We start from the raw sequence: 16,478 nt of genomic DNA on the forward strand, positions 1-16,478 counted from the left end.
GTGTGTGCATATAAGCTTACAAGTATACAATAAGTATTGTCATGTGAGATGAAGACATGGGCTGAAACATCTCTGTGTTATTTGCTGTGACTGGAAACATCATTGTCTCTATTGCCTTTACTGAAGAACAATCTGGAACATGTTTTCTTCTACTGACCCTCTGTGTTTAGTTGCTTCCCTTTACACATTAGCACTCTGGGCAATAAACATTAGTCTTCATCAGGAAATCATTAACAGCCTTTGTGTGGGGCGTAAATGTGTTTGGCTCTGTCAGTGGCCTGTCAAAAGCCCTCATCCCACAGTATTTAAATGCCATCTAAAACAGCTTAACCCACAGCTTGGCTAGGTGACCAGAGGAGTATAAGCCTTTTAAAATGTTCTAAAGTGACTTCTCACTGATGAAATGAGTTGCAAAACATGAAAGGTTTATGTCCAGGCTGTAGTCCACGCACCTAAAGTCACATCACATGTATAGCCATTAGCCATTCTAAATACACCAAAGTATATAATGCACTGCATGGCTAACAGGACAGAATTCCTCCCTGAGCTGCATGTCAGTGGCATGTGCCCCAGCACCAAACAGCGGAACAAATCCTTCAACAAGAGTCACTCCTGCCCCTGAGCTGGCAGTCATAATGACCCGGGGAAGAGTGATCATGACTTGGCAAGCCACCAACACTTGAGCTGCACTCTCAATGTTCCTCCTGCATCAGCAAAATTGCCCTTTAACACGTATGACAACATCCAGGAGTTCACTCTGCTCGACATTGTTGTATTCCTGCCACGCAGACCCGAGGACGTTCTAAAGTCAAAGCGTGACCATGTCGTGGGAGCCTGGGAGGAAATACATTAGGGGTTAGTCATTCCTGTGCTTTTGTCCAGGGTATTTTGAAATTCTGGAGTGCAAACAGACCTGAAAAACAGAGCAGTCGTGTTGAAGAGAGATGAGAATGCTAATGCCACATTTTGATTGCATGTGTCACATAAGTCGAACTGTCAAACCTGTTCCTGAAATAGATTTTACACATTCCCTCTCTCAGTTTTGCCTCTCTAAATGTCCCTTCTTCAAAAGCTGCTGGATAATTCATGTGGTCTATTGTCCATAGAAGATCTAGGTAACACACAATGCTTGACGTCAAAAGCCTCAGACTCAGGTTTTCCCTTAAGCCATGTTCAATGACACATCTCACACTGATGCTAGGCTAGTGGAGCTATGATGCTAAGAACAGTGGCACACTAAATAGGTCTTTTAATTTTCAAGAGCATTTCAGAGTGTTTGACATTCAAAATAGTTCCCACAATTTCTCTATTATTAGGCTATACTTAAAATAGCAATGGGCGATGAAACATACAAGTGGTAAATCATTTACAGTAAATATAATGGTTAAGTTATGCACAAACTTGTTTCTCAGACTTATGAAATGGCCTCATTATGTAAAGATGCTATAACATGTGCCTACATGTAGCATTATGCTTTCAAATTACACATTTGGTTGTAATGCAATTTAATGTAATTAACAAAATATTCAGGCCCTAAAGAGAGTTATTGAAAATGTCAAATGCCATTATACCTTCAAACTGTCAAGAGGGGGGCGTGTACAAACAAGGCTCCTACCGAGTCACAGCAAGACTACCTATCAAGATGTCATCGGCATGCCTCCACCAATGGGCAGCCTGCTTTATTGCAGTGAAGAACACAGAGACGGAGCACTTCCACTACCGCAAATCACCAGTGTTACTCCGCCAAAGTACTTTTCTGTTTTCTCTCCTTCTCACACAATTGATCGTGTTGTACTGTCATGCTTTGTGTTGTTCTCCGTTTCTTGCCTTCCCTTTTAAGATAACAATGCAACTGCAAAATAACTAGGAACTATGGCAAATACCGTGTTATAAGTGTTTTACATCTGTTAAGGCTTACTGTATAACTTCTCATCAATCAGTTATAGATGATATAAGATGTATTCTTACGGTGTGTGGACTGCCACAATAAAATGTTTTTGAAACATTGGAAAATTCATGAACCTGCTTATCACATTGAAATGTTGCTGGCACTAACTGCATGAAAGACCCGTGTCCAGATCCAATGTTGATTGGCTCTTACAAATAGCCAATGGTAATCCGAATTGTAGTGTGAGACATGTGACGACAGACCAATCATGTCCAATCATGTGAGTCTGTGGTTTGTTGACCTCCGAGAACCGCATCACCGCCTCAACTGTGTCCGTGGCGGAGGACTACTATATATTGAAGTCAAGCCCCACAAGCTAGGACAGAGTTGTAAAAACTCCCAGGCAGACGGGAGTGGAGTGACTTGCTAAGACACAATATCCCTGCTACTTTGGGGAAAAGTCGCCAATAATCATCTGATCTAACTGGAAAACAATACCCAGCTAAACTTTTTTTCCGAATTGAAAGAATAGTTTAGTTTATCTTTTTGACGACAGTCAGTGAATCGTCAAGGTGTTTCCAGAATTCCCGAGACGCCACCTTGAATGTAAGTAACCTTAACGTTATTGACATCAGTTGCATTTCTAATCAGGTTATACGTGCAGTGAGTGTTTATCAAGTGAACATGTCAAGAGCCGTTTGCCTCATGTTATGCTATCGCTATCTAACGTTACGTGAAAACAGAGATGGCATAGGCAAACGTTTGTTTTCTATGCAGCTGTCCAGCTAGGTTTGATAAATAGCAGTTGGTTTAGAAGAGGCTGCCAGCTAACGTCAGAATTTGTTAGTAAGCTATTATTACCCGAGTTTACCAGTGCAGTATCTTGTGTTGACCAGTGTAGATTTAATTCAAACCTGCTGTTCTGTCTTTTCATCCACTTGGCTCAACATCTCCAATGTGCAATCTAGTCAGCTGACGGGTAGTTGGCGTTAGCTGACGGAGCTAATACGTCAACAAGCAATTTGTTGTCTAGTCTTCCAGTCTAACGTTAATTCCGCTGACCCACACACAATGTCTTCGAAATCCGTTAATGTTAGAAACTGTCGCTTCTTTTAGTCAACAGCTCGTGAAGTGTTGTCGTGAGACGCTCTTTGGATAACACTGCTGACCAGCACAGCCTATTTGTATTCATTCAACGTGAGCTTGCCAGGTTTGCAGCCAGCTAACATTGGGCAAGTCGGCATTAAACGTTAGACAGCAATGTACATTACGTGGCTGGCGTGAGGCAGCTCTTATGTATGTTTATGAAGCGTTTCAAGTGGATCAAAATGCCGTTGCCCATAAACTCACATAATCAAATGCTTGCGCCCAACATGGCAAGCAGAATGAATGTCGACGATCTGGTTGGCTTCAAAGTTGCAAATTGTATCACGATGATTCGATTATTTTTATTTTACACGAGAAGGCACACGACAGCGTTGCATGTCTGGACTAGTCTGGTGTCTATCTTGTGGCATGAAGTCATCTTCAGGTCATCTAGCAAACACAAGATGAGTCACTTCGTCATAAACTAATTACAGATAGGTTGGCTAATTGCGTCCTGGCCAACGAAGAACGCCCGCTATTGGTTGCTGCCTAGAAGGGAAAGGAGATAATCTATTGCGCAATATCTTGTGTGTCGCAGTGAGTTTAAAGCTCTACATTTCCATTGAGGAAAGGCGTTTTCCGTGGTGAAGTTTGTGCCGAGTGCTGAATGCAGATTATGTAAGCGATTTATTATCTTCTGTTGTCATATAGGAATACCAATCAGAATGTAGATTCTCCAACCTTGAAATGATGCACTGTCTCTCTCTATTGGAGCTCTCCTACACAAGATATTTCTGATACATTGGACCTCTGGTTGTTTATTTTGATGGGGAAGAGCTGTAGGATTTTCGTTCACGGTCACGTGGACGGGACATTAAGGATTACTGTAACATAGACTAATTTCATACAGCATCCCTGGTAGCTTATGCATGCCACTGTAATATAAGTAGTTCCCTTCATTTAGATCAGTCACACATGTTATTTTTAGCCTATCCTACTGGTTTGTTCAATCCCATGTAACCTTCCACAAACAATATAGCTTTACCAGCCTTAGTGGAATGCACATTTCACCAAATACTGTTTTTGTCTGTTGGCAAGTTCTTAGGCTGTTTTCCTTAGGGCCCAAAAAAAAGAAAAGCCAAGCCATGCATTCGGACGTCACACAATTTAAAATATTTTGCTTCTCCTTTCCTCCACTCAAGGATCCAGAAGACTACTTCCCCGTGGAACAGACATTTTCACCGTCACCAGCACACTTCACTCCTCCCCAACCCCGCAAGTCGGAAGTTTCTCCACTCGACCCTGACTCGCCACCGCTGCCTTGGAGCTTTCACACTCTGCTAGAGCAACTCTACTACTAGGACGAACCGAGCGACCACCCGCCACCGTGAAGCAGTTATGCAGCTTGAAATCCAAGTAGCCCTCAACTTCATTATATCCTACCTGTACAACAAACTCCCGCGCCGCCGCGTGAACATCTTTGGCGAGGAACTTGAGAGGCAGCTGAAGAAAAAGTATGAGGGCCACTGGTACCCAGACAAGCCATACAAAGGCTCAGGATTCAGGTGCATCCACATCGGGGAGAAGGTAGACCCGGTGGTGGAGCAGGCGGCCAAAGAGAGCGGGCTGGACATCGACGACGTGCGGAATAACCTGCCGCAGGACCTGAGCGTGTGGATCGACCCGTTCGAGGTGTCCTACCAGATCGGCGAAAAGGGGCCCGTCAAGGTGCTCTACGTAGACGACAACACGGAGAATGGCTCCGAGCTGGACAAGGAGATCAAGAACAGCTTCAACCCCGAGGCGCAGGTCTTCATGCCCATCAGCGACCCGGTGGGCAGTGGCATGGGCGGCGGCGGCGGCGGCTCGTCCGAGTCCAGCTCGCCCTCGCCACCCTTCGGCCAATCCTCGGCCGCAGTCAGCCCCTCCTTCCTGCCGCGCTCCGCCCAGCCACTCACCTTCACCACGGCCACCTTCGCCGCCACCAAGTTCGGCTCCACCAAGATGAAGAACAGCGGCCGTGGCGCCGCCAACGGCAACGGTAGCAGCAACGGCAACGGCAGCAAGGTGGCCCGCACCTCCCCCACCAACCTGGGCCTGAATGTGAACAGCCTGCTGAAGCAGAAAGCCATCTCCACCTCCATGCACTCGCTCTACAGTCTGGGGCTGGGTACCCAGCAGCAGCAGCAGCAGCAACAGCAGCAGAAAGCCTCTGCACTGTCCCCCAACGCTAAGGAGTTTGTGTTCCCCAACCTCCAGGGCCCGGGCGGTCCTGGAGGAGCGTTCGGAGGTGACAACCCCCTCAATCTCAGCCCCCTCCAGTACAATAATGCCTTTGATATGTTCACAGCCTATGGGAGCCTCAACGACAAGTCCCTCATGGATGGCCTGAACTTCAGCTTGAGCAACATGCAGTATTCTAACCAGCAATTCCAGCCAGTCATGGCTAACTAATAAATGAAGGTGTATTTATGAATGAATGTTGGCAAAACAGTGAAGGAAAAAACAAATATATACAGAATAATGCACATTACAAATGGACTTTTGGGAGAAACAAAATCCTATATATAGATATATATATGAATATATATATATTTAAAAAAGAGAACTATGGACATCAACCACAAGGTCCTGTTAGTCACTGGGAAGAGCATGTGCCCAAGGGTGTTTTTTATTTTCTCTGTGCCCCCTTGAGTTAGTCCTTACAAAAAGCTTGTACGAACGAGTCCAAGCTTGGTTACTTACGCATCAACACGCATCATTGTTTTTGTTTTACTTTACTTATTTTTGCCAACCAAGCACAAAATAATTTTTTTACTGCATTTAAAAGAAAATAACTCTAAAACAAGAAAAAAAAGAGGTTCAAGATCTTACAGCATTTTGAAGATGGCAAGACTTGGCTTATTTCTAAAAAAGACAATTGGCACTAATAAATATTATGGGGTTACTTGGTCTGTTTTCTAATTGTATAATTTAATTGAGTACAAAGTTTGTAAAATATCAGAGTATATATTGTTTCTACGACATGGTATTGCATTTATATCTTTTTACTACTACAGTGATCTGTGATGGCTGCTGCAGCTTTACGTTGTTATTTGTTTTTTAATGAAACATTGTTAAAGAAAATCATCTTTTAGATCAGATATTCTAAAGATTGTGTACAGAATATTCCTTAGTGTTGGAATTAAAGGATAGGAATATTTGCTTTTTTGAAACATAAGAGTTGTATTTTCTGTTAAGAGTTAAAGGACTTTTATATTTATATATAAATATGAGCTAATATTTATATATGAATATAAATGAATTAATTTTGTACCTACATTGTGCAATACTTGATAAAAATACAGTATAACAAAAGTATTTTGGGTCAGTGTCTTACATGTCAAGAGGGACTGAAATAGTTTATATTGTTAAGTTTGTATTAAAATGCTTAAAATATATGCTTGTCTTTATTTTTTTTAATTTCATATTTGCACCCTGGCCTTTTTCAATAAAATAAACTTCCGTCAAAGCGTACCCCTCTTTGTGTCTTATTTGCTTTATGTGCTTAATTGTTACAAAACATGAATTACAACAACAGAGAACATGAATAACTCTGCAGCGAGAGGTCTGATATTTCAGCGCGTTCAGAATGGTCGTTTCTTTGCACGTGTTTTTTTTTTTTTTTCTTTCTTTTTTTTTTGTCTTTTGTCAGGTCTAAGGGTGTCCGTAGGCTTCAATGTGTTTATCCACACGACTAAATCTTCTTTAACTACTCCACTTGGTCAGCCTTTTAACAGAGACCACTTGTAGCCTCTTTGGGCTAGACTTTCACAACCATCATGTGATCTTGAGTTTGTACTGCGCTTAGGCCAACTCTCTTTGTACAATTCACTGAAGCGAAGTCTGTCATATATATATATATATATATATATATATATATATATATATATATATATATATATATATATATATATATATATATATATATATACACACACACACACACACACAAAAAAAACTGAGGATGTTATTGCAGTTGCTCCACGTCACAGCTAATCTGCTTATGCCATATGTTTGCCAGAATGTAATTAACACTGGCCATTTTTATGACTGATCCCTTTTGAATGGATTCCCTTTTAGTTTACTCACATGTGCTTGTGCTTTTTGTGGCTCGAATGGCCGTCTGGTCTCGGACTTTGAGAGGCTCAAACACCCAGCTGCCGGGCGTCGTCTCTTTTCATCTCGCCCCTGACCGCTTCAGCCTTCATTAGCAGGGCAGTACAGTACAGTCCTATCTTCTGCAGAGGGTTTCTGTCCAGGGGCAGACTCAACCAATTGCATAGAGATTGGCAAACACGTTGGCCTGAAGCAGTAGTGTGAATGTTGCAATGTTGGTGGGGGCTGGGAGGAACTGGAGGGGGGGGGGGGTTGTTTTGCGTCTCCCGGCTACAAAGGGGTGCCGAATTTAGCATGTATGAGAGATCTGCATTCCGTATAGCACAGGAGCACCAGTGGCACTGTCAGACCCCTCCTCGTAGCCGTGGTGGTCCTTGTGACCCAATAAAAAGGGGGCACACTGTACCTGGTGTCCACCCAACTTCCTGTCAAGCAGGCCCTGTTCGCATCACTGCTGAACAGCTGATGGTGGCTCTTTATTCTGGTCTGGCTGGCCACAGTGTGAGGACTTGGATGGAGAGGGACTTGAGGCCAGGGCGAGCCGGGCAGAGCTCTCTCTCTCTCTTGTGGTGTTTACACAATACGTCGGTCATGTGAAGTCCACGACTGTATGCGTCAAAAGCATGCCGGCCCCCAAACAGATGGAACATTCATTTAGGTTTAAAGTTTCAACAGCTTAACTTGTCGATGGGGTAATTGCGTTTGCTGTTCTATATGTGGTAAAGGTCGGAGCAAATAACACCCTTCCCCCCTCTTCCACTCTGACACACACAGACACACACACACTTATACACACCCTTATCCCAGCCTTTATTCACACTAAGAAGTGCCTGTTGCCTATTAGGCCACACCAACAGTGCTAAGCAATCTTCTGTCCAATGTGCACTTTGTTTTCACAGCTGAAGTGCAAAGCCTCACTGAGCGCGCTCTTTGGGGAGGCCAGATTATGATATTTGTGGTACGCACAGAGCCTGTTTGTTTATTTGCTGGCCCGCTCTAATGGGAGGGCTTTGGGAGAAAAAAAAGAGAGAGAGAGAGCAAGAGAACGGGATCAAACCCAAGATAGGGGCCAGATTTTCCCAGCATGCCGTGGGGGTTGAGCTGTTGGTCAGTGTGCTTGTGTGTTGTGGCTCACAGATCAGTGAATTTGGCCAGGGCTTACGTCTTATGTGATTCACCTCCTGTCATTGACGAGTGCCTAGCCTGTGAAAAACTGGCTCTGTCAGACGGAATCTTCCAGAGATTAGTGTTTTTTGGTCGCTAGAACCATAACCGCTTGTTACCATTCCTGTGAAAGACAATCTTGCTGAGGTAAACAACAGAATTTGTGGAATTTCTGATTATCACAGCCCTATTCACTAATGGAGAATCACATTAAATTGTGGTTTGGGATAAACATAATTCTTTTCTGATTTATGGCTGATTGCAATCCTGAGTCTGAAGAGCATGTGGGGAATAGCTTGACCGACCTTAGTTGTACCCACAAACAGTCTCCCATGCAGTGTGTGGTGTTAGGTGACATTTCAGGGCATGTTTACAGGCCCAACACACTGCAGAATCAGTCCAGCAGATTTTGGTGAACAACTGTTTCTTGCATAACCACTAATGTCTTTATGGTCTGCCTGCAGTATTTTTAGTTGGTGCTAAATCTCTTGCATCATCATCTTTAGCTCCTTAAATGTTCAAATGTAATCTCAAAGTTTGCAGGTTTTTATTTTATTTTAATTAGAACCTTTTCCAGTGGCATGGGTAGGGAGTTGAATTGAATTATAAATTAGGTCTGGGTGCATGCCACTGATTCTGAGAGACTTTGACCTTGCTGTGACTTCTGGAGAGATACCTCCGTGTTTTATAGGCTTGTAGTTCAGACCCAGTATTCTGTTCGTACCAGAGATCACATTACCTCATTGAGTAGCACTTTATTACACAATGTCTCATGACTCCAGTTTGATGCAGTATGTATGCTTGTCATACATGCGACAAGTATCATACTGTATAAAGTCTATAACAAACTCCAAACCAAATTAAGAATTCTAAAGCAGATAGTTACGGTCAGAGCCTCTCTCCAGGGCTCTGCTTACGGTCCTTGATTATGATTGGTTGAATCACATTCTAAGCCATAGTAAAACACTCGTTTTACAAACGTTTACCATAGACCACATTTCACAGCTGTTCTAAAATCGCTGGAACCTACAGCCTCCTGGGGCTTATTGTTAAAGTGAATTTGGGTTACAAGTACAGAATGGAAGCACAAGGTATGTAAAAAGTGGATTGGTTATACTGTTGGTTATATATCATCAGACATTTTAAAAATGAAAGACATTCCAAAGTATATTGCGACAGAGGGTAGAAAGTCTAGCTTCCTCATGCCTCCCACAGCTTGAGAATAACACACATTGTGTATGACATTGTGTTGAACTGGAAGAAGCAAATCACACACATCCATGCACTTTCCAATGTCGTCTCCTGTCATCCTGGGTTCAAAGATAAAAACATCTGAAAACCCTGTGCTCTGTGACATCACTGTTGTTGTCATGTGATGTCAGATTAGTCATGGCATTGAATCATTTACAATAGGTTATGATCTCCCAGGGAATACGTGACAAAGACAACACTTTTTCTTTCCATTGTATTTTCTTCTTATTGACCTGTGTGGGCGATGGTTGTTTTTTTAAATTGATTTAAGCTCAGAACCCAAACCTGTATGCTGTGTATAGCAGGAATGTCTTTGAGGCCTTAGGGGAGATAGCATTATCTTATCTGAGATAGATTTTGTTTCTCAGTGGAGACATTACAGGGGCTAGTGCTCTAGAATGTGATTATACTGACATAGCTAGTGTTGCCTAGTGCAACGTGAAGTACAGGAATAGGTATAAACTCATACATAGATGAAAATGCTTGTTTTTTGGTGGGGTTATTTTGGTGGTGGTGGATGTGGTGGGGTTAGAGTTAGTTGAGGATGAATTTGAACTTCGCTCAGAGCATACTTTCAAGGGTTACTAAATCATTTTCGCTGTAGAGTCCAAGGATCATCTTTCTTGCCCTGTGGTGGTTTGGAGTGCTGGGCGAGTCCTTAGCCAAGAGGCTCTGTATCAATCCATGCCATATGGGCTATAACCCAGGTAATACTAGCATGAGGCTCCAGCATTTCATCAGGCAATTTTGCACTGAAATACCATCCAATCTCCCTGGCCTTCAGGAGCAAAAATAAAAAAAAATCAGTGTGGATCTTACCGTCCTTACCGTCTGGAAAGATAACATGATCCACAGTATTTGCAAGGCATGTACTATCAGACATTAATGTATGCACTTATAGAATGTCTGTGGAGACTTGTCAGCAACTGTAGGATTACATGATTTATATCTGACTGCCTTGTGAGGGATGAGCGTGCTCTCCTTGCGCTCGTGTGACGCATTAGCAACAAACTGAGCTAAGTGGCTCGGCCTTGTGAGTATTCATGCAGTCTTGAGAGTATCTGCGAGAGTGTTTGTTCTTTCTGTGTGCCACCAGGATAAGGACATTAGGGCATGGCTGTGTGTGTGTGTGTGTGTGTGTGTGAGAGAGAGAGAGAGAGTGTGTGTGTGAGAGAGAGAGTGTCGATGGCCTTTACAGGGCCTTTATTGTACAAAGGTATGATGCTCATTGTGATCTTTAAGAAAAACGTTGGTATGAGGAACATCCTGTAAATCCAGGGTGGTCATGGGAAAATATGTCAATGTTTTCACTTCAAAGGTTTTGTCATAACACTGTAAATCATGAAGTTGTTTTTTACAGTTGCATTTCTTGGCACAAATGACACTCTATAGTACCGTAGTTGTAACAACACTGGTATATTGTTCTTCTTTTGTTGTGGAATATTGTTGTATATATCTTGCATATTCTTCCTGATCATGATCTGGAACTTTCCGTTCTAAGTTTAGTAATCGATGGAGTCGATGGAGTCTTGAGAAACAATAGCTAACTTGGAAGTACCTCCTCTTGGTACTCTGTAAGGCAGAGGTGATAAATGAATGGGGGAGTGTCTACAAGTTTCCAAAATATGTGACCGTCCAGTCAGACATACCTCTCATACTTCCTCTAGGTGTTCACTCGAGAGCCACACCCCACTGTGCACTGTGTGATCACCGTGGCAACACATGTTGTTTTGCGTAGACAGAGCTGTGACGTCGCATTCAGTAGAAAGTGGGAGCTCCCATGGTGATACCATAACCAAATTGTTGTGTGTGTGTGCCTCTCTCTCTCTCTCTGCCCAATATCCCTCCCTCCCCCTCTCTCTGTTTATCTTTTTGGACTAGCAGGCCTGGGAAGTATTGGTGACAGATTGCAGGCTCTCCTGAATGTAAGTGCTGTGTTGGGGGAGTGTTCATCTTGGCATGATATTTAAGCACTAGTAATTCCACCATCCATCAGGGCTGTCTTCAACCTTATGGCCATTCCACTGACGAGACAACAAAATTGACTCGACGCAGACTCAAACATCTCATTTGTCAAGTGCTTGGTGAACTACATCTCTGAATCTGAATGAAGCGAATACAGTGTGAATGCAAAGTGAGGGCACAAACATACATTGATATCGGTTTGTCAGAGCCTCTAATCAGTGCCAACGGACTAATGTAATCCCTCACAAGAGCATGCAGCCTCCCTACAGCCGGTCATTACAGCAGCACCCGGAAAACCACTGTCATGTCATGAATCATGGAAAAAGGCCTGCACAATGAGACGATGCAATATTGATGGATTTCATTTGCCAGTGCTGTACAGTGCACTCCCCTCTCCCTTTCCCCCCTCTCTCTCCCTCTCTCTCTCTCTCTCTCTGTCTGTCTATCTCTCTTTCTGTCTAACCCCCCACCCCACCCTCTCTCTCTGTCTGTCTCTCCTCAGTGTATCAGTAGCAGACTGAGGCCACCACTCCCTCTTACCACCACCCCACCGTCCCATCCCCACACACACACACACACACACACACACACACACACACATGCACACACACACACATACACACACACACATACACACACACTACCTCCAGGTCCCTGAAGTATTTGATGTTCCTAGCCTGTGTAATTTAATCTCGGATGACTCCCTGCAGCTCTCGCCCATAAAACCCCCAGCTCCTATAAAAGGAAGCCGCAACACAATTTCTCCTCTAATCTTGCCGCCTCTGCTCAGCAGAGATAAGACAGCAGTTTGTTTTGGCCACGGCGGGGCCTGCCTGCTTGGCCCCCAGAGCGTCCCCTCCCCGCGTCACAGACTAGCGTGCCCGCACGACCTGTCCATTGTCTTGGGCGAGTGACCTGCTACCTCATTGTCACTGTTACTCTTTTTTCATATATTTTTTTTTTATCTGGGGCCTCCGAATGCTTTTAAGGCAAAGGTTTTCACATGGTAGTTGACGCTGAGAGATGTCATGAAGATTGTTGATACACACACACCCACACACCGACTACACACACCGGGCAGCCGTGGCCTACTGGTTAGCGCTTCGGACTTCTAACTTCTTCTTGCTGGTTCGAACCCCGACCAGTAGGCACGGCTGAAGTGCCTTTGAGCAAGGCACCTAACCCCTCACTGCTCCCCGAGCGCCGCTGTTGTAGCAGGCAGCTCACTGCGCCAGGATTAGTGTGTGCTTCACCTCACTGTGTGCTCACGGTGTGCTGAGTGTGTTTCACTAATTCACGGATTGGGATAAATGCAGAGACCAAATTTCCCTGACGGGATCAAAAGAGTATATATAATTATATACTTATACACCCACTACTGTCTCTGCAGATCACCCAGGGCCAGGTTTTCCCATGGGGTCATCGTTGTGGAACAGCCATTGTTGCTCCACAGAGAGTGTGGTCAAAATGATAGTCAGTCTTTTCATGATGGTCACCATCACTCCATCCAACACTTTTAGGTATTTCATCCAAACTGAGTTTTTTTCTCAATGTATATTCAAACACACACACACACCAATCCTCTCCCCTCATCACTGCCAGTAAGTTGTCTGTCATCCCACCCTGTCCATCCTCATTGGCCCTGACCCTTCTCATCCGATCCAATCTTTTCCTCCACCCAGTCTGTCACAGCCCTGAGGACAGACAAGTGCCTCTGGCATGGGCAGGCAGGCCTCCCTGTGGCCTGCTATCAGCTCTGATGTCAACATCTCCACTGTGTGTGTGTGTGTGTGTGGGAAGGGCCAATAAGAGAAAACACCCCATGACTCAGGGCTTAAGAATTCCTCACTAATTCAAGCCACTGGAATCTCAGTCAGGTGCTTGTTGTGATCTAAGGGAAACCAGCTGTCAGACATGCAAATGAAATGGTAGACGTGGGCGCCCTGTGTTGTTGTGTTGTTTATCTGCATTATTTATTTAATATGCACACCTTTTGTTTATCTCCATCCATGTTTATGTGGTCCCTTGTAAGACACAGAGGACATTTGATCCCTCTCCTGGAGCGTTTCACTTTTTTACTAGCATGTTTATTTTGGGTGTTTTTCCCCCCACCCTCGTCTTCTTTTATAAATCTAATGCTGTTTGTGCGTGAGAGAGAGAGAGAGAGAGAAACGGTGTACAGATTGCTTTTGCAGTGTCATACGCCAACGGGGAGTTAAAGGAAAATCAGCACAGCACTCTGAGGGACTCGCAAGAACTCTTTCCAGGCTAAATTATTTAGCACCAGAGAAAGTAAATGGCACAGAGATGTGCAACACGGTTTCCAATAAAGGTCAGGAGGAGGAGGGGGCGGGGGGTGGAAAAATCCATCCATGACAGCCCCGGCCATCGCCGCCACCAACTCCGGCAGCGCCGAACCGAAGGCCTTTTGCAGAATCTAATATGGACATGCCATGACTGAGCACGCGAGCTACTGTCTGCTCTTGTAAGTGAGGTCAGGCTCCTGAAATAGGAGTACGGCCTCTTGTATTAAAAAATGTTCAATGTATTCATGGGGCCTCGCGAAAAAAAAAACCTCCCTCCTCATTCGAGAAGTGTCTGGTCTGGTGAAGATTGGGAAATTGTGCTGAAGGAGAACAGGGCAGACAAATCAAAGAGCTGAAACAGGACTTCATCACCATGGGCTTTTTCAGTGGCTTGACATTTACGCTGCCCTTACCATGTCTTAGCAGACATCATTACCAGGGCTCCGAACCGGTTCAAGGAACGAAAACGAAAACCGAAAACGAACGGAATTTTACGGAATTTTACGAGGAGCAGAAACGGAAACGAAAACAAAATGATCTTCAACTGTTCCGGAACAGAAACGTTATTCTGAAATCCACAAAACCGGTTAATAACGTTTTTTTTTGTTCTCTATATATTTTATAAAATTTCACAAAAGCATATCCTATGTCAGGGAGACTATTTCCGGTTGTGCGAAAAACAAGCCCGCATCTACACTGTTAATGTGAGCTAACAAGCCGCTATGTAGCCAACTACTGTACAAATAATAATTTGATTTCTGCAGTTTGAAAAAAAAAAAAAAAAAGAATAAATGGACCTTTGTTCCAAATGTGTATATTTTGTCTTGCTGTTGTAATGTAACCTATCCGTCTGCCACTTCGGATCTTAGGCCAGCTCGTAGCGTAGGCTACTGAAACTGATTTGGAAATTGTTTGTAGCCTATGCGTAATAGCCTATTTTGCCTGTCCACGCCTTGTTGTTTTTAAAGTCTGGATTTGAAATGTTTGCGCAATTGTAGCCTATTCTATGTAGAAGAGTTAAACGGGAAATATGAGATAGGCCTTGTCAGCAACAGACAGGTTCGTTTATAAACAGGGTTGGAATTATAGCGCAAGCCTTTGAAGATCTCCATATGGATAAAACTTAGGCTACAATCAGGTAAGGAGTTTAGCACGTATCCAGAAATATTTTTGATAAGAAATTATTTATAGGCATAGGTTAGGCCTACAGTAAGTCTGGCTATGGGATGGATAGCCCATCTGAATGTTTTTGGATGCTGCCTGTGATTTATTATTTTTGAGCATAGCTACGGTAGGCTAAATCAAGGGGAAATAATGAGTAGGGGAGAGCCGGGACAGTTGAAACACTTTTTAATTAAACGTAATTTACATAGCGATCGTACCACACAGAAAGCTAATATTTGGTCACCTACATCTAACCTAACCTACATCTGTCCTCTGTCAAATACAGATGCATTTTCAGCTTTGAACAAAACCGTTATCATGAATGGTACTCCCAAAAGTTTTTATTTTAGATATATTGTTGCAGGGCTATACGTCTTTGTGCATGTCTGTTAACAACTCATTGCCATCATCATGAAGCGTGTATGCAGCGGTTTTTGAAATATCTAATATCTAATAGAAGTGGATGATTCTGCCATGTTTATAGCTAGAACGGTAAGCTTTCCCATTTATATCATGTTTATATTGTTGAAAATGTCGTTTCACTAGGTTTTTAGGTGGGTTAGGCCAATGCACATCCAAATAAGTAGGCTTAACGACCCACCGGCCGTCAGTCTCCATAGGATAACATGGGGAAACTCAACCCCCTATCTGGTGGGCCCAAATTTATTTTCATCTTCCTAAAACTGTTTTTCTATGTCTTACCTCCATAAATAATTGTTTAAACACACCTATTTGTGCATTTAATTAAAATACATGGAGTTACAGCCTGGTCAATCGTCCCGACACAGACATATGTCACTACAGCTTGATTTGCTTTCCATGTAAACAAGCATGCGATATGAAAGTCTGGGATTGTGGAGAACACTAAATGGTCTACTGAATAAGCATTACGTCAAACCTTTAAATGAAAAACACTCATTGATAATCGAAAAAATGTAACCACTAATTAAGTTTACTTTTGCGCATCAAAACTCGTTTATCACTCCGTGATAAAATGACATAGCAGGAAGATATTTGGCTGATAGAAGGAGGTTAACATGCTCTATGTTTTGACCGAAGGACGTCTGTCTATCATCATCACACTCGGAGAAAACTGGATTGTTTCATTCGTCCCGTGTTTCAATCGTCCCGGCTCTCCCCTACGTCTAATCTAAGGTAAAGTCCACAAAAATAGACTTGATAGGCCCGCCAAACACTGCCGGAACTTTAAGAACGAACGATATTTTGCGTTCCGAACCGGTTCAGGACCGATATGTTTGTGGCGGAACGCATGCAAGAACGAAAACGTTAAACATAGGCCTACCTGAACCGTTCGGAACGGAACGTTTGAAAAATAATTTCGTTTTCAAGCCCTGATCATTACCAATTATAAATTGTTACAGTGTAAGTCCATTGTAGGCTATCTTATTATATGTTATATGCTATTGCTTTTATTGGAAGAGTGTAACATCATCTTATATTTGTGTTCATATTTACACTTTTCATAGTCATGCTTG

At 43.3% G+C, this 16,478-nt stretch overlaps 1 protein-coding gene across 1 annotated transcript; it reads left to right on the top strand.

Moving 5' to 3' along the window:
- The first annotated feature begins 2,261 nt into the window (after window positions 1-2,261).
- tob1b (transducer of ERBB2, 1b) lies at window positions 2,262-6,490 on the top strand. Its single transcript, XM_042083350.1, has 2 exons — window positions 2,262-2,494; window positions 4,177-6,490. Exon 2 carries the CDS (start codon window positions 4,373-4,375, stop codon window positions 5,426-5,428), a length of 1,056 nt encoding a protein of 351 aa, XP_041939284.1. The 5' UTR covers window positions 2,262-2,494; window positions 4,177-4,372; the 3' UTR covers window positions 5,429-6,490.
- Window positions 6,491-16,478: the final 9,988 nt, after the last annotated feature.

Source organism: Alosa sapidissima, chromosome 24, assembly GCF_018492685.1.
Source record: "Alosa sapidissima isolate fAloSap1 chromosome 24, fAloSap1.pri, whole genome shotgun sequence".
NCBI classification, from domain to species: Eukaryota; Metazoa; Chordata; class Actinopteri; order Clupeiformes; family Clupeidae; genus Alosa; species Alosa sapidissima.